We start from the raw sequence: 23658 nt of genomic DNA, 5'->3' as shown, positions 1-23658 counted from the left end.
AATGTGAAGAAGCTTCAGATGTGAAGAAGCCATATCACTGTTGAAAACCTTCAGATGTAGCTGCTCTTTCATACAAACGTGGCAATTGATGTGAAGAAGCTTTAAACCAGTACAATCTTAAATCATCTTCTCCTAATAAGTATTTTTAAGAGAAAACAATTTAAAAAGTAAAATAAAATGGACTTTTGTCTGATATAACTAATATACAAATTAAAAACAACAAGTTAAAAAAAGTATGCACAACTTTAATTTACGACATCAACTTCGTGTTCTATTTCAATTTTTTAAACCATTCAAAGTGTCTGCTGAGGCTAGCTTCTGCTTATTCTTAGGAGAATTTTCTTAAAAATGGTAAAATAAAAGAGATTTGTAATGAAAAAAATCATAATCACTTTTATAAGGTAAAAATAAACGATTCTCTATATTAATTTATAGAAATGATTTTATATTAGTTTTCATATAAAATTTGTTTCAATTTATGTATAAGTTAATCCAACTTATGATGGAAAATGTTTATTTTTTATTTCTTCTATTTTTTAAGAAGTGTTTACTTTTAAGTTTCTCTTAACTTATTTACAGAAAATTATCACATAAGAATAGTATGTGACTGACAATAAATCAAATGAACAATTAAGAAAAAAAAAACTATTTTCAATGCAGTGATTAATTATATATAGATAATATAATTCACATCCCAAAAAAAATATAAGAAAGCATCTCAACATAACACCGTAATAATTGATTATTCTTACTTGATAAAAAAAATATAGTTTAAGATAGATACTACTTATTGCATTAGATATTGTTGGAAGAATTTTCTGTTCTCCATATAGGTACAAATTGAATGTCTTTTCATTATAATATTTTATGTAAAAAAAATGGAAATGAATAGGTTCTTTTTCTCCAAGTTCAGTATTTCAAACACAAACTTCTATATAAACTTAAACTTTTATGTATTTGAATTGAGAAGGGAATTTGAAGATTAAAAATGCAAATATCTAGCTTTAGAAGAAACAGAATGGGAAAGATCACATTTAATAACATTTCTTACTTGCCTTATGGCATAATGCAAATCTAGGATCCGTTTTATTATTACTACTACTCCCTAAATTTCTCAAGCTAACATAAACAAGGCTAACTTGTACTGCGGAATCCTGATGGTAGTGAAGAGGAAGAACCCTTGTACTATATTAATTTAGTTCAAATGGTTAGTAGGACTGTAAAAAGACCACATGGCCAACATTGACAACAGTATCCATCAATCTTCAATCACAATTTCCATTGCTGATCTTAAACTTGTGTAGCTCAGACTCTAAAGTCTTGACAATCTCAGCTTTCTCAGCAGGAGGTTCAGGAAAATCTACATGGAATGATCCCTGCTTGATTGGTTCAACAGCTTCATGGATTCTGGATTGCTCCTTTATGTGATTGTAGAGCTTCTGATGGAAAGGATGATCCAAGGAATAGCAATTTTCATTTCCACTTCCATTATCTGAATGTTTTGATGATCCAGAGCCTTCTCTTTTACAGAAATGTGGCAGTGATGCAAAATCCATGATCTAGATGCAAATTTTATTTGTTAATTTCCACTCAAGGATATAAAAGCAGACAACAGGTTATCAAGCATTTATTTATGACAAAAAATAGAACTACTCCACAAGCTTATTAATAAGGACTGAATAGAAAAGTAAAGAAATTTTCAGGATAAGATTGTACACACTTCCACAGGAATGAACTGTTCCGATCTGGCTACTGTTACCTTTTATGGAAAAACAGTGCAGAGATGCATATATGCCATAGAATCATTAATTTCTATGCTTGTAGATTTAAGACATGATGAACATGCATGCGGTTGAAAGAAATACAGCAAAGATTCTCTTATTCATAGGCATGTGCTACTGTCTCTTATCTGGGGATAAAATTTCCATTTTAGCATCTCTACAAAAATAAAAACAAACACTTTACCTTCAACAGTTCATCTCGCCCACAACCTGGTAAGACTTGCACTTTTCTTCTTGTTCTCTCTTGCAGGAGTGGCTTCACAACCTGCCAATGCAAAGTGCTAAGCATTATCTCTAAGTGCACAACTTAAACCAATATAATGAACAAAAATATCATACAGAAAACAAAGTCGCAAGGAATACCAATACCTTCCAACAGGCCGAAAATATGTATGGGGCATTTACAATATAATAAGTATTTGTTTTCTCAGGGTAGTTCAGATCATCAATGGATGATATTATTGTTAACAACTGCATTAGCATGAAAGAAAACTCAGTGATATAGGAAAATGTTTAAAAGCAAAGGCAATAGGCTGAACAAGTCTTCTGCTTTGTGCATTTCTGCACAAAGTAATAACAATAATAGTTTAATATAAACTCAATCTTGGAGTGCAACTTTGAGTGAGTCCATTACTTCCATATATGCTCTAGTTTACTGAACATGATACTTAAATAGTAATCTACAGACACAAATCTCTTCACAATGGCTGCATTAGCATTTACACAATAACCTGCATGATTATTTTCCTAACATAAAAACACATTATGAATAAATTCAATTCCCAATTGTACTGACCCCGCTGGACAGTAGCTGTATGAATTAGAAAGTACCTTGATCTGATTCAGGGCTGACAACTTCAGACCAGTCATATCCAAAACTTTTATGCATGTGGTAATAGGCTGCCCATGCTTCTTTGATGCAGAAGGCTACAAGCATATACGGGTCAAAACAAATAAAAGGGCAGAAGCTAAATTAGCAGGTTAATAAAAAAATCAAGAATCTGAGGACTTCAAAGTGAAATGCCCACCAATATTACGCGATCACGATATTCGTTAATCTGAATATGAGACTGCACATAATAATGGACCTGAAATCATACAAGCACGAAAAATAGTGCTAGAAAAGATAAGAACACAAGGCCTTTAAGAGGAAGAAATAGATAGTGCCCCAATGTCCAAACGTAGCCATTAAAAATGCTTACAGATGCTTTGTCAAATGTGCTAAGCCCTACACCAATTGCAAAGACAGGAAGACCCTGGAAAGTATGGAAGGCAGGACAAGCATTAAAATTGGGAACATGTGATAGAACAAGCAAGTTAGGTAATCTTGATTAAAGGCATTAAAAATGTAATAAAAAACAACTAAGATGATAGATACTGAGATAAGATTGTGTTTGAAGAGCACCTCTCTCGAGTAACCTGACAAACCTATAAGTTGTGAATCACGAATGCCTCGGTATAAATCAGTAGGAATTATGGGCTTCTGGAAAAATGAAAAAGCATCCAGGCTTAGCATGCAGGAACTCATAGTCTTGTGCAATAAGTATACATTTTAATAAGATTTTGACAATAAATACATAAAGGGCCTCAATGAGAACATCTCTCAATTACAGACAAAACTCCAAACTAAAAAATATGAACTGCCAAAAAAAATGTCTAAACAATAAACTAGACTTACCGATAATATGTTGTCAATTTCATTTTGCACTCTCCAATTTAAACAATCGATTATCTGAAAAATAATACAGGCATTTAAAACTAAGTTAAATGGATAACATAGTCAATTTCCAACAATAAACTAATATTGCCAAATATCCATTACGGCACCGTCACAACACTATAACATGGCTTTTCTGACCCCTCCACCATAGGAAATTTGTGAAGGGAGACCCACTTAGGTGGAGCCATATGCCACAACAGCATGTGTATACAGCAGAATTTGGGCCTTCTGACAGCCGTGTTTATCTTTGCATTGAACACATTTGCAAATCATTCAATAAATCCACACTTCCTCTGCACATGTCTTACCATTTTATGTGCCTTGGCAACGTTCCACTCCCTTGCCTTTAGAAATCGAATTAAGGTTTCCGTAACACATCCTTGATGAACATTCTGCAAAAAACAACAATTAAATTCCAAAAGGGAGATAGAGTGCTTTTCTAGTGGAAAACACTTGTCCTTAAGCAGGTGCATAAGTTGCCAAGAGATAACCGGATTTCACCAAACTCAAACTAGAATAGCCAGATAATTGCACGCAATTGATTGAATTAGCAGCCATCCAGAAATAGAAAGATCTTATTACCAATTACATATTTTGTCAGCACACTTAAACAATAAGAGGTGTGGAACATAAGAAATGATTGTCCCCTTCAACCATGTTAACATTGAGTTTTGAAGAGAAACACAGAAGTACAACATTGATTGACCTACACACTTGAAATCAGATCTCATCCCCCTCCCCGTTTATTTGGCTAAATCATCCGAGAGAAGTCTTAAACAGAAGAGGAGGAGGAATGTAGAAGAGCCAATTAGTCATATGCATCCATGAAACACACAGACAATCACCGGAATTTCAGGGTTCCAAAGACCACAGTAAACAAAATCCATTGAACCACCACATGCAATTTACACGGGTCAGATACAAAAAGAGAGAGGAAGATCAGGGTCAGCTCGCAGATGTTGAACAAACAGACATCCAAGAAATAAAAACACAAGAAAAAAAAAATTAGAATGTTCAAAACATATGGGAATGAGTAACCAAAATGGTTACCTGAAAAGTTCTCAGCAGTGGCTCCTCCTCAACTAGAAAGAAACAATTCAACAAAAGGAAGAAAGAAAAGATAAAGGGGTGAGAGAGAAAAAAAAATTAGAGAAAGATGAAAAAGAAAGAGAAGATGTGATAAAGGTAAGACCTTGATCCATGAGAGCTTGGAGCTTCTTGAGGGCATCCTCAGAAACAACAAGACCCATTTTGTTTTTGTTGGTGAGAGAATGAAAAAAAAAAAAAAAAAACTAAAACTCCAGAAGAGGAGAGAAGAGAAGAAAAAAGAGTATTTTTTGTTTGGTAGTTTTTGTAGCTTTAGCTTCACTCACTCACTATCTAGAGTGTTTGCATTGCTTGACTGTTACAGATACAGTACTGCACACCAAAGTTTGATGTTATATGCAGTCATTCCACTTAATGTTCAGTAAGTGACTCAGAGTAGATAGTTACACAGATAGATATACCCAAGATTCAATCCACCATGCCATCCACTTCTCTCTCTCTCTCTCTCTCTCTCTCTCTTTCTCACTGTTTATATTAGTTTTAACCATTGGCTTTGCTTTTGTAATTATTTGGTTGGATGTCTTTTTCAAGATTACAATATTTTTTATAAAATTTGTCATAATTGTTCTTCATCCTCAGTTATTAAAAATATAAACTAACTTTCTGTTATGGTCTCTATTTTTTTCTTAATTTAAATTATATTTATTAATTGTAAATGTAAGAATATAACTAGTAATGCATGATTATGATTGTTTTAAAATTTGAAATATAATAAAGAAGAAAAAATTGGAGGAATATCTCTCTAACTTTATCAGAACTACTTCTTCATAAATTAAATTAAATTGTTACAAACCATCAAATTTTTCTTTTTAATATTTAAATTAAAACAATTCAATACTTTTAGCTTACTAGAGTTAATTTTATAGAGAAACTTTGTATTAAGAAAAATATAAATAATTTAAAATAAAAATGTATAATTAATTTTACTACAATTTCAGAAAAACTGGAATGTGTTGTTCTTTTAAAAGAAAATATATTAAAATAGTAATTACTTCATAAAAACTTATTTTAGTTTTACTGTCAAAAAATTTAATTAACTAATTAAGCTGTAAAAAAATAAATATAAAAATATAAAATTATAATTATTTTAAAATAATTTTTAAAACATAATGACTTTTATATTTTATAAATTAATGATCTCGTGGTGTTCATTTATAAGAGTGGGATGCTGATATAGGCATGACGATATCTGAGCCTTCACTGCTCTGGTCCCGGTCTGCTCGATCTATATATTTTCCACCGACTGATCTAAATTTGACTTTTGCAAAAAGGTGACAATAATAGATAATTAAAAATCTAACTATTTAAAGTTTTAATAGGTTGTTTTCTTACTTATTTTGTCATGCACTTTATGAGAAAAATCTAACCTATTCTCATATATTTATTCTTTATGAAATAGAAAAAAGAAAAAAAAAAGAATATACTTGCAGCATCATGATCCAGATCCCCAAGTCATGAAGTTCCTATAATAGGTTAAATAAATGCTCCATCGGGGAACCTTAAATTTTATGATTTTTCTTTTATTTTTTTAATTCAAAGTTAATGTTCTTGGTTTCTTATTTAAGAGTCTCATTATGAATTTTACCAGAGTTATATAAGATAGTTTGTGTTTTATAAAACAGACCAATATTATGATTATTGGAAGATAATTAAACTTATTAACATTGTAATTGATTGGAAAAAGATAATCTAGGTAACATGATAATATACAAGGTTAATTAATCAAGATTAATAAATAATGTGATTATCTTTTTATTATTTTTTCTTTCCTTTGGCCACCAAACATAGCATTTAGTAAATAGGTGGTAGAATGGTGAAAAATAGATAATAAAGTAAAGAAAAGAAGATGATAAGATTGAAGAAATTACCATGTGCTAGAAATGGCACAACAGTTGAATGTTTGATCAATTGAAGGAGCATGGTAAAAACATGCAACATGTTCTTCAAAACTTAAACATGGTTTTAACATATTCCATTGTGTTTGCCTCTGTGGTCAACTTACACATTTTCAGACTTTAATTCTGATTATACAGAAATGGTAAAAATACTATTTTTTTTTTTCAAAGGCAAAAGAGAGGGATGGGTGGTTAAACTCGTGAGTATTGGAAAATCATGGGTGGCATCAAATGGTTTCAAAATGTGGAAGATTTGTCGGAAAAGCAAGGACTCCAATTGTGGATGTCACATTCAAATGAATATATAAGATTCTAAAGTGACATTAAAATTAATATAAATGATAAGTTTTTATAACATCAAAACAAATAAGTCAAATTAAAGGAAGGATATGAAACTATGTTTTAAAAAAGATTATCAATTATTTTAAATCAAATTTATTTTCTATTAAATAATTCTATTTTTTTAAACGTGAAATATTCTCTCTTTTATATAAGTTTTCAATCTAAAGGCTTTTTTCTTCTCTCCATGACAAGTTATATCTAATAAAGAGTGATAAGGAATATACTAAAATAGACGAAATTTTAAATAAATAAGTTTTCTTTTTTTTTTTTCTGCTTTTAACGGCTGAATTTCTCTCTTGTTTTATTTTCTTTCATGTGCCCTGTAGAGTAAATTATTCTATTTTGCATTTGTGAAATTTTTTTAGTTTTTCTTTTCTTTTTAATGTGTTCAAAAGACTTTATAAATACTTTCGTGTCTTAACTAATTATCTTGAGATAAGAAAAAATAAATTATGCCAATGATTTTTAAAAAGTTGTAGTCATAAAATTTATATGATTGTTTAAATGTATTTGAAAATGTTGATTTATCAAAGTTATTAAGTTAAACTCTTTTAGTCTTTTGTTTGGACTCGTTTCTTTTTTTATAGTCATAATTTGTATAAATGATATAATACATTTTTCCAGTACTTTTTTCTATAGATATAACTAATCTATCACTGGTTCAATTTAAATAAATTCTTAGTAAGATCAATATTATTATAAAATGTAATTGTTTTAATTTAACTCGACTTAAAATTACTTTTAAGAATTTTGGCACTATAAGAATTATATAGTTTTTATCAAGTGATTAAGTGATGATGTTCTACTTATTAATTATTATAAAAAAGATAATGATATTTTGACAACAATTTTTTTATAACATTTTAACATCGTATTATATTATTTTATAATTAGTTCAAAATTATTTCACAATTAATAATAATGATCATAAACACCAACATTGACTAATCACATTATGACACGTAAATAATGTTAAAATATTATAAAAAAAATGTTATCAAAATATTATTATCAATTATATAAATTATGAATGTAAATACACGTGCAAGGTTGCATTTCTTATCTAAAGAGAAAGTTGCATGAGAAGGAGCACATCTCACATAAATACAAAGCACCACCTATATCATGATAACTCTACGTAATGCAGCTTTTACTTTTCACAAAGGATATTACTAAAAGCAATTCATATTTCTTTTTATTAAGATCGCATTTGAAGTTCAAGAAAAAGCATATTAAAAAATGTTTTAATGAAAAAAAAAATGTCCCTTAAATAAAAAGAAAAAGCATAATATGAAACTTTACCTTTGAAAGCGTCATCCTTCCACCTTGCTATCATGAACGGATTGATTGGTTTTGATGTTGAAGGTTAAAATTAGTTTTGTTTAGATTCAACATGAAAATAAAAAAATGGTTTTAAAATTTTTATTCAACTCAACCTAAGTTAAAATATATTAGTTGATTTTGGTTATTAGGTTTAAGTGAAAACAAATTTTTATATTTAGAAAAATATATAATTGTTCATATTTACCACTGTATTGTATTCGCCATTAATAATATCAAATATTTTTGTAGACTATTATAACATTCATTTATTCTTGTTAAATTATATTTTATTTCTCTTTAAGTAAAACATGAAACTTACTATGATCTATTTAATATAATAATAAATACACAGATTATTTAATTCATATGTTATATAAAAATCAAACGGTTGTTTAGATAGGAAAAAAAATAGGTTGGATGGAACAAGATTTTTCATAAATTAATAGGTTTAAGTAGGATAATCATAGGAAGGTTGCGAGTTTATAGCATTTCATTTCAATCTCTATATCCATATTTAATGCTTATAAAATTTATATTTCATCCTTTTTCGATAAAATATATCCATATTCATGATTTTAACGATGTATTTATTGTTTCAGATATTAATTAAACAATCATTTTATAAAAAAATTAAAAATATTGTGATATAATGTCAAAAAGACATAAAAATTTTCACAATTACATATTTGAAATTGAGATATATTTTTAACAAAACATAAACAATAAATAATAAATAAAAATATTTAAAAGGTGAAAACATTTAAATGTGTGTGTAAAATTTATTTAACTTAAATACATTAATTAAGTGAAAATGCATAAAAAAATTGTGTAATCAAAGTTGTAGTAAGAGAAAAAAATATTTTAGTAATATGAAATGAATTTTGCAGATATTAAATAATGAATTAAGATAAATAATGAAAAAGTATTCGATAAAAAAAAGAATTTTTCAAATGAAATTAAATTAAGAATAAGAGACCTCGGTAAAAATAAGTTTGTTAGATTATTTATTTCATTATGAGTGTTTTAATAATTAAAGACGAGAATATAAACAACGAAAGTAATTATAAATACGAAAATGAAACAATTGTATATATACTCATATGATTCCTGTACTCAATTTAAATACTTAAAATTTATTTATTCATATATTCTATACTTAATCGAAGCAATTTTTTCTTATCAAAATCGAGACAAATTTAACACTATTTTAGAGAACATCGGTGTTATAACGAATTCAACAGAATATCAAAAAAAAAAAATTATTTTCCATCTTTAGATTTAAGAGTCAAACATGTGTAATGCGTTACAGACATTTTTATTTGCTTGATATGTGTTCGTTTGAAAAGATTAAGGAAAATATATGAACGGTCATCTAAAAATTTGTTTACATATATTAAAAGTTTAGATAGGTTTAAATTGAGTTTATAAGGTTCGGAGGTCCTTATATGTGGAGGTTTGTTTTTGGTTCCTTCAATTTTTGATGTGATCAATTATTTCATCTTTTTATAATCTATCTATGTACTTGAAACGATGTCATCTGGAAGCCTCAGCGTGTCACATGTTCAAAAACTTTACGGCATTAACTGCATTTAACGGAAAGACTTTTATTGATTCAAATTGACAAAATTAGGGACTTAATTGATCACTTCAAACATTGGAAGACCCAATTGAAACAAACCTCCAAATATAGGAACCTCTGAACCTATTAAACCTTTAAATTATCTAATCAAGCTAATCATTTAATAGTCAATGAGAAAAATATTTATGTAAAACAAATTATAAATCATCATGGTTGAAATAATTTCAATGAAAGTTAATAGGTTTGACTTTATAAGAATCTTCCAACAGCTAATAAAATATAAATTTGTTTTTAAGATCCCATCTTAATTTCATTCATAACAACTCATTTAAATATACATTTTACAATCAAACCAATAAACACTCTTTTCTTTTTAAGTTTAAAGAATCTTTTATGACAGAAACATTTCAACACTAAAAATAATAAATAAATATTTGGGTTTAATATATATAATTAAAATAACATATTAACAGAAAAATATTATTTATGTTTACTTAAATAATTTAAACATTTTAGAATTAAAGACGTTTTGAATAATTTCAAACTTAATATATGCCATTCGAAATTTTATTCAACTTGGGTGTATCCCTAGCCTAGACGCATAGATGGTTTGTCAAGCCTATGCTAATATTTTGACTAAGTTTAATTAGTCAAACGTCATTATTTGACAACTAAATTATTTAATGTGTCATCTTTTGCAAAATGACATAAACTAATTAATATTTCTTAAAAACATACAATTTGACATATATAAATATTGAGAATATAAAATTATACTAATATTATATATAAATATCAATATTAATACTATTTAAATAAATTTAACATTTATACACATACATAGTAAGACATGTTCCTATAAGATTTTTAAAAGATTGAAAATATACAAAAAAAAAAATCATAATAATAAAAACTATGAATAACTCCTGACACTGCCTAGTTTGTTGGTATAATGAGGTTAGTTAGTTACTTAGAAGTTTGGCAGTTGGGTTAATTTAATATAAACAAGAAATTATGCTAATATGTTTTAAGATTTGTTCCAATTATATTGAAAATTTTATTTTATTTTAATTTTGTACAAATCTCTATTTTATTTTGAGTAACTATGTTGTCATTTCTCTTTATATTACGTATATATTTTCAATACAAAAACTCATTATAATAATAAAAAAATAGAGGTGCAAGAGTATTTAAAACAATCTCAGAAATATCTTACTTTTTTTAAATAAAATTATATTAATTCTCTATGAGATTTTTGTCAAATTTCTCACACTTTCCTCTTTATACTACTACTTGATTTTTTATAAACATTTGCACGATATTTTTGTATCATGGACACTCTATAGTTTAAAAGCAAACAATCCTGATATTGTGCTCCTTTAGAAAGTTACTATTAAGGTAAATAATCTAATCTCAAAAAATCGGAGAAAAATTAGTGTATTCTATTATATATTTGTCACACACACATATAGAGATGTATGATGATATTTAGACAATGTTTGAATATCATTTACGTGTCATCATGTGATTGGTGTAAAATTACTCCACAATCAATAATAATAATAATAATAATTATAAACACACATATTAAAATGTTGTCAAAAAAATGTTGTCTAAGTATCATTATTCTATAAAGAGATACACACGTGTCATATATCCATGTCATTAGGTATGAGAACTAGTTATTTTAAATATAATTTTTTTTAATCAAACGGAAGTAAAATATCATATTGTAATATGTTTCGAGTTTTTTTTTCATACAAAATCATAGCGAACAATGTGGAACCGTTGAACCTGGGTTTTAAAAAAGTAGAATAATCTTTCATTTTATAAAGTTGAAAATATAAACTAATTTGGTCATATTTTCAGAATTAAACTAATTAGTAGCTTTCTTCATTTTTAAAGAGAAACACAATAGTTCAATTTTTTTTTTAAAATTCAGTCATGGAAGACAAAAGTAGTGTTTTAAACTCTAAGTAGTTGGGAATGATATCTCTTATTTAGGCTTAGATATAATGCTATTTCTTAATGAGACTTAGTCACCCTAAATATAATGTTATTTAGCAACTAGACCTAGTCACCCTAAATATAAGCCACGAAAAATTTCTTTGTTTGTTTATATAAAATACTGATTGTTTGATATAAATTATTCTTTTACCAAATGTCTTTAAGTATTTTCTCTATTATAAATATTAGAGAATTAAAGAGACTAATTTCAATAATTAAAACTCACCAATTTTATGTTAATAAATGAATGACTTGAAAACTAAATAAGAAGATTGAATTGTTAGACAAATTCCCTATTCTGTTAAAATTTCACTTCAATTTAAAAAACTTAAACTTTAAAAGAAGTTATTCAACATGTATCATTTAAAAAGTAAATTAAATACAACTTAAAAAATCTATGGATTTTACACAAACATCAATAACATCGGAGTCCAACTATATAAAGAATTGACATCACTCTCTATTCAAAACCTTAAGATAATGAGTTTATGAGTTTTTCATCTTTATATATTGTTCTACTTTCTTATTTCTATCCAATGTGAGACTTTGACTCACTTGAATTTCCAACAAAAACATATTGTATTTTGTAAAAAACGGTTCAAGTTGGTCTGTTTTACTTATCTTATGATTGAGTGACCTGTACAGTTTTACAATAAGTGGAAACAATCTGTCTAATTGACATGATAAAGTTAAAAGTTAAAGTTAAATTTAAGTGGATGAAGGTTAAGTTTTTGAGTTTCCTATGCTTCTCAAGATGAAGAACCAAACTATCTCGAGGTGTAGAAGACGAACATGGTGGAGTGGTGGTGCGATTTGGGATTTTGCATATTAGGGGTTTTCTAATTTAGGATTTTAGGGTGGCACTGTTATGGCTCGGTTGTTGTTCGCGAGAAGAGGATGATCGGGATTAGATTTCGCGTTCTTAATTTAGAGTTTTGTGGTGGTTTCTTGCATGTTGAATCATGACCATGGAGGTTTAAGCAAATCCTAAGGAGAAGGGAATTCATGATTGTGGTTCTGGAACAAGGTTACTGGTAATTGTTATTTAGGTATGTTTTATTGTTTCAAATTTGTGGTTGCACGAGAAAGAGGAACGAGGAAAATTTCATAGTGATCAACGTAGTGGTGGTCCAACGGAGATGGTGGTTGTTGCATTGGTGGTGATGATCCGAACAAAGAAGAAGATAAGAATCTATAAAAAATAAAATAAAAAGAAAAATATAAATGGTGAAATAAAAACTTTTAACCTGAATATCTAAAAAAAAATAGAACAAATAAATACCTAAATATTTTTTAAATATAAAAATAACAGTGCTATATTTTAAAAATTAAATAGTAAAGTTTTAGTTAAAAACCTTAATAAGTTTAGTTTTAAGTATATAAATAATTTTAAAAAAGAAACAAATAGTAACTTTAAAGGAGATTCTTAAGTGAGAACTTTAATGTAAAAAGAATTAAGACCACTTAAGTAACAACTTTAAAAAAATAAAAATAAAGTTATGAATCGAGTGTCAATTCTTGATAACTTGTAAATATTTTAAGAAAAATACATAAATTCATAAATTTGAAAAACAAAAAAGAGTGGCAAAATATCTCATACAAGAGATTTGGGTTGGTATAGAGAAAAATAAAAGTCAAAGTTGATATTCAAACTCTAAATTTGCTAGTCTAGGAATCACATGGCTTTTCACACCATCAAATTTGTCTCTGAGGCCGCTGCTACTATTAATTCAACTCTCTTCTAAACACCCTTTCACCCAAACCAACAACACACAACAACAACAACTCTTTAGTCATATAAATGTCTCAAACCTTAACTCAGACCATGCACCCCGTCACTGAGATAGAAGAAGATAACTCCTCAGACTTTACCTTCAACAATCATCAACAAGAGAACAAGGAGGAGGAAGACACCGTCTATGTAGCCGTCGGAAAGAGCCCCAGTAGCATCCAAGCCTTGTCATGGACCCTCACCAACTTCACCACTCCATCTACCATTCTCTATCTCATACACGTTTTCCCAGAGATCAACCTCCTTCCAAATCCATGTAACTTTTCTTTCTATCTTTCTTTCTTTTCTTGTTTTCTTTTTGGATTATTATACTTTTTCAATCATTCTTTCTTTCCTACCTCTACGCTGTGAGGTTGAGGTCTTAACCACCATGCTGTTTTCAAGACCAAACAAAAATTATTAATCGCTTCTCAGATATGTATATGACGGTTTACAGTTTCAAAGGGCAACATGGTTTCTTAAATTTTTTATTTTTTTTATTCGGTTTTCTTCAGTATAACCGGGAATCAATTTTGAGGGCTTATGATAATCCAAGAATGAAAAAATGTCTGCTAAAGTTAAACTTCTAATGTCCTAACTCGTACATGATTGAAATAAAGGAATGAGAATTTCAAAGACAAAAGGTCATACAGAAGAAAAATAAGACTTTTCTTGTGAAGTTGAAGATTCCAACTAAGCAATAATCCAAGCATATTTGTGAGTTTGTGAATGTGTTTGTGTTATGACAGTGGGAGTTGGAGTGATTCCGAAGGAGCAAGTGAGTCCTGAGCATGTAGAGAGCTACATGGCACAAGAAAGAGGGAAGAGAAGAGAGCTGCTTAACAAATTCCTCCAATTATGTTCTGCTTCCAAGGTACTCTCATTCTACAACTAAAATGGAAACTACTTTCCAATTTCAGGCTAAATCAAGAGTTGAAGTAAGAAAAATATCAAACAGGTTAAGGTCGAAACAATCTTGATTGAGAGTGACTTGATTGCAAAGGCTATCATCGACCTCATTCCCATTCTTCAAATAAGAAAACTAGTGATTGGAGCAAGCAAATCTCAAATACGGTAGAATATTTTTGAAACAGTTAAGGATGTTATAATTTATGAGAAAAGAATCGATAATTTAGTCTTGTAACATTTTGGTTGGACAGAAAATTGAGATCAAAGAAAGGGAGTGGCATAGCTGATCAGATACTTCAGAATGCTCCAGAAAGTTGCAATGTGAGTATTGTATGTGAAGGAAAGGAAGTAAATGAACAGATAGCCGCTGCCATTGCCACTGATACTTCCATGTCCCAGAAAAACAAGCATCATCAAAATGCTTCGGTTTCCTGTGTTTGTTTCAACTTTTAAGACCAAAGCTTTTCATAAGTACTGTGTGTCAGTCACTCAATTTCAGCATTGGGAATAGTTCCCTAAGTCAATGTTGGTTTTAGATTTTACCCTTTGAAAAACCAACAATCTTCATGAATCTACCATTGTTTATATAGAGATGTGGATTGGGTTTAAGAATCTACCATATATTTACAATTTTTTGTTTATTCTGTTGCAGGGAGAAGAGTAGATAAAATACGAGAATTTATCTTCAAAATGAAAAGGAATATATATATCTATCATTCATTTTAAAGTACATATTCATCATCTGAATTTATTAAAATTAATAGTCCGTAAGAATTTTCGGAAAAAAAAAATATTAATATTAAAAGATATGTTAAATTTTTTTTTGTTGAAATGTAGTTAAATTGTCAATTCAACTCTTTTGAAAAAAAAAATTGATGTGTTTAACCATTTATTACATTCAGAGTGGTTTATCCAGCAATTTGTGGGCTGGTCTTAATCCACACAGTTTATGTAAATTTTTTCTTATGTCGATTTTTTTGGTTTTGTAGACTTTATTTTTATTATTTAAATATGTTATTAATTCATGTAAAATAATTTATTTTTGGTTCGCTCTAAAATAATTTAATTCCAATTACCACACATATTCAATCACAAGTGAAGTTGTACAGTGAGGTTTTTCTATGCTACAATTACATAAGATGGAACTTATTGTGTGATATGACTTATATTCATCTTAATGTACTGCATGCTTGATTAAAAAATTTCTCATTATAACTTAAAAAAAAGATATCTAACTCATAATATCGAAGTTTATATTACTATTATTTCTCTGTCATATTATAATAAGCATTATAATTGGCTTATTAGTATAAATGTTAATTAATTAACACAAGTGTCCAATGTATATAGTCATTATCTAATCTTCCATTTGAAAGAGATGAGATAATCATATTTTATATATTAACATGTTCCAATGATTTGACTTTAAACTCAGCTACTTCTCTAACTTTTCCTCATCACAACTCCATTAATTTCTATTTTTAATCTTTTTAAAGAATATTTCTATTCATCTTCGTATCACTTTCTTACTAATTAAAAATCCTCCTCTTCCCACTTTCTTTATTGTTACAAAACAAAATGTATAAAACTTTCCTTCATAATAATTTTGTCGAGTTTGAACAACATCAACTTCAAAAACAAAATACATATTGTGTACGTAAAAGACAAAAAATTGTTCATAAACTCATTGAAGTTTCGTTTTAGCTATGCTAAACACAGTGAAACTCTAATCCAGTTTCCAGTTTTTTCTTAAATTTTTAATCAGAAAAGTCTACAAAACTCATCTCGTAAGACAAACCAAGCTGATGTAAAGTTGTCACAGCTGCTACCAATGATGTCAGGGAAAAAAAGACATGATTGTTTGCACCACGAATCCGATGAAGAAGGCTGTTGCGGTTTCATTCAGGTGTATGACTGCAGCGTCAATGAAGTAAACAATAAAGATTCAGAGGAGCTATTTGAGATCAATCTGAAGGAATCATTGGAGACAATATCAGAAGACTCTGAGAGTAGCGTGTTCTCTTTTGACATTCACAACAACAACGACACAGATGTTGTTCATGTGGCAGTAGACCACGTTGGAGAATCAAGCATGGAAGCCCTTTTATGGACTTTGAACCATGCTGTCAGACCCTCTACCACTGTCTATCTCAGACACGTTTTTCCTGAAATCAGGCTCATCCCAAGTCCATGTGAGTCATCATCTTCTTGAAGATAAATTGTTGCATAGTTCTTCATTATCACATGGTCCAGACTAATTTATAAGTTGAAATTTTTTTGGTTGGAAGTATAAACATATAGTGGTTTTAGACCATGTAATAGTTTTGCTGGTATAAGACTTCACAAGGTTATTTTTTATTAATCAAAATGCTGAAGTCAACGAATGAATGAAGTGGTTGTTTCCATTGATTAATGTTGCTTTTGATGTTTGATGGCAGTTGGAAAATTTCCAAGGAATCGTGTAAATGCAGAGTATGTTAACTTTCACTTGACTCAACAGAAAGGCAAGAAAAAATTGCTCCTTCAAGAGTTCATTGACTTGTGCCTTGATTCAAAGGTAATGAAATCTCTTTCACACAAAAACAATACACAGTTTGATCGTTGAAAAATATCACTTTCGTGGAATTTAATATGTAAAGAAAAAGTACAGGTTAAGGTGGAAGTGATGGTTGTAGAGGGTGACAACGTTGCCAAAGCAATAACAGAGCAAGTTAGAGATCATGATATAAGAAAATTAGTGATTGGAATCACCAAATCTAATTTAAGGTACCATTCTTTGCAGTAATCTAAAATTAAATTAATAGCAATAATTGTTTCTACTAGTCTGTCACTATTTTTTTACTGTGATGAGTAGCAAATCCATGTCCAGAAGAAGAAATGGCATAGCAGATAAGGTCCTCAGAAATGCACCAGAAATCTGTGATGTTAAAATAATATGCGATGGAAATGAAGTAACAGATCAAATGATTACAAGTTCCAGAGTTGCACATGAAGAGAATGAATCATGTGGTTTTGTTCCTCTTATGCGTTTTGTGTCCAATCCCATATGGCTATTTAGACCCAGATTTTGATCATAAAAATGTGATTAATTAGTGAATAATTGATGTTTAAAGAGATAATTATCATTATGCAGATGTATATATCAGAGTTTTGTAATTACTGAAAGTGGCAATTGTCTATTCCAAGAAATTAGTGGTGAGCTTCTGATGCATGATGATATGGTGAGTTAGGCTGAAAGTATTATATGGTAATATTGCTGTTAACATGTGGTGGTTGCTATGATGCTTTACAAACCATATGCATCACTAGCCTGAGATGAGATAATATTTATATCAAATTGACCAAGTCCTACTTCAAATTATCTACTATATCTTAAAAATGGTTTTAATTTTAAATTGCTCTCTCTTTTCAAACAACTCAATTATTCAATTACCTATTTGCATAATTATTTGGGATTAATTTTTTAAATAAAGTTACATTTTTTTTATTTTCTAAAATTTTTCTTTTTTTGACTTTTGATCTATTTTAGCTCTAGTCCTTGTTAGTTTATTTTAGTACCTTTAAAGTTTTTCTTTATTTTGTGCTTTACTGAATACTTTTTCAGGGATTAATTTAAAATAAAAAATATTATAAAGAAAAACAATATTTTATGGAACCAAAATCAAGATAATAAATTTCATATAATTCAAGTGTTTTTCTTAAAAAAAACATAGCAAATAAAAAAAATCAATTATATTTCAAGTACTGGTGAAATCTATACGCATAAATGATACTCCTATCAGTTGCGTGTAATTTGACTAATTCATATTTTAGTTTCACTAATGTCAGCATGAAGAGATTAAAACATTCTTTATTAATTAGTATTGTACAGTTAACATAATTAATGAATAAACTTAATAAATATTCATTATTGGGCCTAGAAAAGATGCTGAGGAATGATAGTATAAGCTGAATATTTAGACGAGTAAATACAAAATATTATTAATAAAGTATTTGTTGAAATGTACTAAGAATTTGTGTTTTTTTGTTTTATATTTGTACTCCTCACTTAAAACAAGCACGAACAAAAGTGTAATTGATTTGTAATCTTTTCCTCTCTTTTAAAAAGTAAATTGATAGATAGAACTTCTTTTTAAAAAGTAGAAGCCGCATTCTCTATAGTAGTCAATGCAGCAATTTTTAAGAAAAGGTTCTTTAAGTTAAAATTTTAATCATCTATACCGAAATAAAATGAAATTAGCATTATATTTAAACTGTAGCACAGTCTAATCTATATTCATACAAGTTAAGAATCAGAATTTTATTTATTTTAAAAAATGTTTTAACGTTATTTTTTTTATCATCACTCTTTAATTTTTTATATATACAAAAATAATTATAAATTAAATAAAGTGATGTATAAAGTTGAAATAGAACCTTGAAATTGCGTTAGATAAAAGAAAAACATTTAGTTGCATTTGATGGATTTAAGATATTAGATCCAAGGACGTGATGTTGAAAGAAAAGGTGTGGAAGTTGGATGATGCAGATGTGCTCCAGTATCCAAAATTGCATAGTTACCAATTGGGGAGCTTAGATCATCAGCAGCAGCAGCAGCATTGGCTGGTAGTGAATAAATGTTGTTTTTATGAGTTTGTTTTTGAGATGACAGAGAAGCCATGCATTAATTGTGCCATACAAATTTGAAACTGGAAATAGCCAACAAAAAACAAACATACAATTCCTCATGGTCTGTTTTCTGAAACATTGAAAAAAAGTTCCTCCCCTCTTAACAGAAACCATTTGTAATAATCAATAGTGTCTCTAGCTCTAGAAGAAATCAAACTCCAGATAATTATCAGAACCTTTCTGATTAGCTATTGACATGTGGTTAACAGCCTTTTCAACACCAGCTGATGAGGCTGGGGAGGGTATCTTCTCAAACTCTACAGCCTTTGGGATCTCTGGTGGGGTAGCACATCTGATCAATGCCCAGTTCACACCTTCAAAAAAAGGGTGTTGCTTTATCTCAGTTGCACCTCTTTTGTATGCCAATCTGTGCTGAGGTTCTTTCACCAGCAACCCTCTTATAAGATCCCTTGCTGCAAAACTCACAACAGGTGCTTCTGGAAAACGCAGCGGCTGCCCCACCACGTTAAACAGCGTGGCTCGGTTACCGGATCCCTTGAAAGGAGTTTTACCGAACAACAGCTCGTATAGAAAGATCCCAAAAGTCCACCAATCAACTGCACTCCCATGACCTTCACCCTTGATGATCTCAGGTGCCAAGTATTCATGAGTTCCAACAAATGACATGGACCGAGCATCAGTAGGCTCTGCAATCAGCTCAGGTAATGGGCTTACTTGGTTGCCAATTTCAGTTTTTGGCTTCCGGTCTTTCTTTGATTTGCTAGAGAAGAGCCGGGGTGAAAAGCATGTGGTGGGGGCAACACAGGATGGTTGGATGCAGGAAGGTGGTTCAATACATGCAGGTTGGACACAGTAAACGGGGTTCTTTCTTAAAGGCTCAGAATCCGTTGATGAGGTTTTCACAAGGGTCGGACTGACAGCACATCGGAGGGAGAGATCAAAGTCAGAGAGCATAATATGTCCGTCGTCTCTAACAAGGACATTTTCTGGCTTAAGGTCACGGTAGACAATCCCAAGCATGTGCAGGTACTCCAAAGCCAGAAGGACCTCTGCTACATAAAATCTGCAATTTACAAGGAAAATGTCTGTGATTACCATCAAATCATATATTAACATAACTGCCAAAACTAGGCAAAGTACCCAAAAAGGAAGTAAGCATGACAAGAAATCATGACTAAGAGGCTTAAGGAGCATTCAGACAACTCATTTTCGGCTTAAGGAGCCATGCGCAGAGTAAAATAAACATATGCCCTAGAATTGTTTTGATACACTAAAGACAGTTCCGATTTCCACTAAATTTATCTTCCCAAAATCAAGCTTTCGAAGATTCAATTTTACTATGATTGAGATTATGTATAGATTTGTTCATTTGGAAAAATGAAAGCAGACATCAAACCCACAATTGATCTATGAAATTGTCTGGAATACAGAATCTGACTTCATATAGGACTTGAATAAATCAAACAGCAGCATCATAAACATTTAAAGAGTAAAAAACAAGCAAACCCAAATGCAAAAGAACTCGTATCACAGCCTCCACCTATGTTTTCCATGCATGCATGAGAGGAAGATTCTACACTAAAAATGTTATGTTCTTTACATATTAAGCAATTAAGTGGTCATAGATGCTTGTATAATGGTAACCAGGATCTGGATACAAGGATAAAGTGATCAAAGCATTAGAATTAGGCTGTTTAAATCTAGTGCAGCAATTGGAGCAATAAGCACAAATAAGGATGAGACCACTCTGCAACCACCTACATTAGACTTAAGGGGTTATCCAGGGACAATTTTGAAAAGAAATTAAAAGGTAAATGATTTAGATGTAACTACAACACCCTGAGAGGACTCAAATCTAGTTTCTTTCCCAGTAGAATAACAAGCCAGTAAAGCACTGTATCTGAAACCGGATCCAGTTTTCACTCACAAGTAGTATAAGAAAATGGAGAAACTCTAAAGAAGAAATACAGTGAGTATAATAATCAGCATGCATGAACCAAAATTAAATTGTAATTTAAACATACTTTACTGCCTGCTCAGGAAAATGCTTCCCTGGTTGCTTCTGCCTGAGAGTATGGAGGTCACCACCTGGGCAGAATTCCATTACCAAACATGAGAATTTCTCAGTTTCAAAATGAGTATACAAAGTTGGGAGAAATGGGTGATCAAGAGACTGCAGGATTTCTCTTTCTGTCTGGGCACGAAGTAGCTTTTTGCGACTCGCTAGGGACCCTTTGTCCATTACCTTCATTGCAAAGTAACATTTAGTTCCACTCAACTCAGAGAGGTAAACACTGCCTATATCCCCACAACCCAGCCTCTTCAGTAGTCTAAAGTGACCTAATCCCAAAACCCCATCTCTACTTCGAACTGCTTGAATGGCTTCCCATCTCAAGTCATTTGCCTTGTGAGGTTTGTTTATGCTGCTACTAAAGCTACTACAAGTACTCTCATCACTCACATCACTGCTTGTGCTTCCTCTGTAAATACTGCTCTTACCACTCTCAACAAAATCAGCTCTGTCACTAATCTTGGCACTTCCACTTGTCTTTGCGAGACTGCTCGCCCCATCACTAACTTTGGCAGAAACAGAACTGTTCTTTACACTTCCATATTCCGATGTCTTTTTGTCTTGATCAATGGAGTTTTCCTGTGAGCCTAAGTTCTCATTAACAGCACGATCCGCCTTGTCGAGAACAGATGAAGAAGCACCAGAACTACTTTTATTGCTCAAGGAATCGGCAGACCCTTTTTGGATTGAAACTCCTAACTTCTTGTTTTCAGCAGTTTCCCCAGTATTATGTTTGGAAACGGTTCCTACAGACTTGGATAAATCCTCTGGACCAGCCAGCTCAGTTTTCCCTGTTTTCAGAGAAGCTGGATTCCCTGAAGACCCGTTGTCTTTTGCCTCAAGGGTTTGAATTCCAGCCGTCTTCTGATGGTGTTTCGGAAGAGATCTAGAGCTAGTTTTTGAGTCCATCAGAAATACTAAAAAGTTTCAATCAAGATCAAATTGACCAAAACAGTGGCTCAGCATCCATTTATCTCTCCAAAAACAACAAACAACCTACAAAAAGCCACCAACATCATAAAAAATCAGTCAGCCATCAAGCCACAGTATGAAAAACATGCTGGTTAAACGGGTGCTCGTTAACAGATATTCATGAACCAATCCACAGAACAAACACTTCAAACATCAATAAAATCAGAACATAATTTCCTCACATTCAGAATCAGACAAATAGATCCTTTTAACAGATAAAACCAAAACAGTTCCTCCACTTGACACATAACAGCACAAGTACATCACAACCTAACCAAAACACAACAAGATAATTAACCAGCCAAGACCTCAGACTGCACCAGAAAAGTGAACCCCATCCCATATTACCCAAGAACAAACAGAGGACAGAACCCTAAGACCAATTTTAGCAAGAAGAGATACCATATATCTACATCCCTAGCAAAGCTGCATGCAAAGTAGGATCCAATTAGTGAAGCAGAACAGTCACGGAACACCAACAAGACAAGAATCAACAAAAAAACACAAAAAAATCAGAGAAGAAGAACACGGGTTGGACTTAAAAGACCAAGAGAAGAGTAAAGTAAAAAGGTCAAATTTGCCGGCAAAAACGGGGGAGCATATTTTGGAGAGAAAAGGGGTATTGGGGTTTGAGGGAAATTACCAGAAGCAGGTGGAAGAGAGTGATCCTGAGAGAATTGTATAAAAAATGGATCTTGAAGAGGAAAAGTGGAATCTGAAGCAGATCGGAAGGGGAGAGAGAAACCCAGATGAAAAAAGAGTTAAACTTGAAGAGCTATGGCGAAAAGCAAATGAGAAGTGAAGGATTGGAAGAAAGGGAAAGTAAGAAGAGAACAAAAGAGTACCTAATTTGAAGGATCAGAACACAGCTTCGTTGCTTTAGCAGAGAGAGAGAGAGAGAGAGAGCACTGTAGATAGGGAGCTGGTGGTAGCTTAGAGAGAGAGAGAGAGAGAGATAGAGGGAGGAGAGAGAGATAGAGGGAGGAGAGAGAGAGAGGGGTCAAAGGTAAAGCAAAGCTTTTTTCTTGATTCAATAATTTCAAAGGGTTTTTGTCGCCAAAACCAAGAGAGGTCCAAATCACTAAACAGTTCTGAGGTCTTGCACCTGTCTGTCATGCCTTTGCCCAAATAATTCTTTTATCCTTTTCATTTTTATCTCTTCTTTTTTATTTATTTTTCAATACTCATCTATATGCATACACACATCAATCAATGACTATTTTCATATCTTATGCAAATTATTCAAACTTTTTCAATATGGGTATTAAATCATAAATCCAATTCTTTTATTAGGAAATGTTATTATTATATTCATGAATTTTATTACATCTCAAAAGAAAAATTAATATTCTTATGTACTAATTTATACTCAGTGTTTTCAAAAAAAAAAAATTATTTCACGAAACCCTTTTAAACATTTTTTTTGAATGGTGTTTTGTGTATATTTTTAGTATAAAAAATGTTACGTTACTTGTATATGGAGTAGAATTAAAAACTAAATACGGACAAATAAGGCAAAACTAGATAGTACTGAAAAGTTAGTTAGTTAGTT

General features: G+C 30.6%; 4 protein-coding genes across 7 annotated transcripts; 2 read left to right on the top strand and 2 right to left on the bottom strand.

The window, feature by feature from the left end:
* Nucleotides 1–1019: 1019 nt before the first annotated feature.
* LOC106774496 (phosphatidylinositol/phosphatidylcholine transfer protein SFH2) lies at nucleotides 1020–5015 on the bottom strand. Of its 2 annotated transcripts, XM_014661514.2 has the most exons (11): nucleotides 4694–5010; nucleotides 4552–4583; nucleotides 3810–3893; nucleotides 3460–3513; nucleotides 3187–3264; nucleotides 2984–3037; nucleotides 2810–2869; nucleotides 2613–2708; nucleotides 2151–2252; nucleotides 1966–2046; nucleotides 1020–1559 (listed from the first exon to the last, which is right to left on the bottom strand). In XM_014661514.2, the coding sequence occupies exons 1-11, from the start codon at nucleotides 4749–4751 to the stop codon at nucleotides 1266–1268; spliced, it is 993 nt and encodes a 330-aa protein (XP_014517000.1). In that variant the 5' UTR covers nucleotides 4752–5010; the 3' UTR covers nucleotides 1020–1265. The 2 variants fall into 2 exon arrangements, with proteins under 2 accessions (XP_014517000.1, XP_022642714.1); XM_022786993.1 differs by lacking the exon at nucleotides 2151–2252 and having other exon boundaries at nucleotides 4694–5015.
* Nucleotides 5016–13407: 8392 nt separating this feature from the next.
* Nucleotides 13408–15082, top strand: LOC106775599 (U-box domain-containing protein 35). Its single transcript, XM_014662746.2, has 4 exons — nucleotides 13408–13802; nucleotides 14275–14399; nucleotides 14484–14599; nucleotides 14686–15082. The coding sequence occupies exons 1-4, from the start codon at nucleotides 13556–13558 to the stop codon at nucleotides 14885–14887; spliced, it is 690 nt and encodes a 229-aa protein (XP_014518232.1). The 5' UTR covers nucleotides 13408–13555; the 3' UTR covers nucleotides 14888–15082.
* A 1060-nt stretch (nucleotides 15083–16142) lies between these two features.
* LOC106775626 lies at nucleotides 16143–17727 on the top strand. Its single transcript, XM_014662770.2, has 4 exons — nucleotides 16143–16626; nucleotides 16873–16991; nucleotides 17085–17200; nucleotides 17289–17727. The coding sequence occupies exons 1-4, from the start codon at nucleotides 16266–16268 to the stop codon at nucleotides 17503–17505; spliced, it is 813 nt and encodes a 270-aa protein (XP_014518256.1). The 5' UTR covers nucleotides 16143–16265; the 3' UTR covers nucleotides 17506–17727.
* A 1316-nt stretch (nucleotides 17728–19043) lies between these two features.
* LOC106775831 (serine/threonine-protein kinase D6PKL2) lies at nucleotides 19044–23185 on the bottom strand. 3 transcript variants are annotated; one of them, XM_014663040.2, is made up of 4 exons: nucleotides 22952–23185; nucleotides 22750–22821; nucleotides 21088–22130; nucleotides 19044–20126 (listed from the first exon to the last, which is right to left on the bottom strand). In XM_014663040.2, the coding sequence occupies exons 3-4, from the start codon at nucleotides 22041–22043 to the stop codon at nucleotides 19244–19246; spliced, it is 1839 nt and encodes a 612-aa protein (XP_014518526.1). In that variant the 5' UTR covers nucleotides 22044–22130; nucleotides 22750–22821; nucleotides 22952–23185; the 3' UTR covers nucleotides 19044–19243. The 3 variants fall into 3 exon arrangements, with proteins under 3 accessions (XP_014518526.1, XP_014518527.1, XP_022642363.1); XM_014663041.2 differs by lacking the exon at nucleotides 22750–22821; XM_022786642.1 differs by lacking the exon at nucleotides 22952–23185 and having other exon boundaries at nucleotides 22750–22938.
* Between the last annotated feature and the right edge of the window lie 473 nt (nucleotides 23186–23658).

Source organism: Vigna radiata, chromosome 10 (assembly GCF_000741045.1).
Source record: "Vigna radiata var. radiata cultivar VC1973A chromosome 10, Vradiata_ver6, whole genome shotgun sequence".
Lineage (NCBI taxonomy): Eukaryota > Viridiplantae > Streptophyta > Magnoliopsida > Fabales > Fabaceae > Vigna > Vigna radiata.
The sequence above is the reverse complement of the archived record's forward strand: the minus strand, read 5'-3'. Positions and strand labels throughout refer to the sequence as shown.

Coding starts and splice junctions, on each gene's coding strand:
- LOC106774496 (XM_014661514.2), bottom strand. CDS start 4,751: ATGGGTCTTGTTGTTTCTGAGGATGCCCTCAAGAAGCTCCAAGCTCTC. Junction 3,894..4,551: donor CACTGCTGAGAACTTTTCAG/GTAACCATTTTG, acceptor TGTTTTTTGCAG/AATGTTCATCAAGGATGTGT. Junction 2,047..2,150: donor TATTTTCGGCCTGTTGGAAG/GTATTGGTATTC, acceptor TTGCATTGGCAG/GTTGTGAAGCCACTCCTGCA.
- LOC106775599 (XM_014662746.2), top strand. CDS start 13,556: ATGTCTCAAACCTTAACTCAGACCATGCACCCCGTCACTGAGATAGAA. Junction 13,803..14,274: donor CAACCTCCTTCCAAATCCAT/GTAACTTTTCTT, acceptor GTGTTATGACAG/TGGGAGTTGGAGTGATTCCG. Junction 14,400..14,483: donor AATTATGTTCTGCTTCCAAG/GTACTCTCATTC, acceptor AATATCAAACAG/GTTAAGGTCGAAACAATCTT.
- LOC106775626 (XM_014662770.2), top strand. CDS start 16,266: ATGATGTCAGGGAAAAAAAGACATGATTGTTTGCACCACGAATCCGAT. Junction 16,627..16,872: donor CAGGCTCATCCCAAGTCCAT/GTGAGTCATCAT, acceptor GTTTGATGGCAG/TTGGAAAATTTCCAAGGAAT. Junction 17,201..17,288: donor ATCACCAAATCTAATTTAAG/GTACCATTCTTT, acceptor TGTGATGAGTAG/CAAATCCATGTCCAGAAGAA.
- LOC106775831 (XM_014663040.2), bottom strand. CDS start 22,043: ATGGACTCAAAAACTAGCTCTAGATCTCTTCCGAAACACCATCAGAAG. Junction 20,127..21,087: donor TTTCCTGAGCAGGCAGTAAA/GTATGTTTAAAT, acceptor TGTAAATTGCAG/ATTTTATGTAGCAGAGGTCC.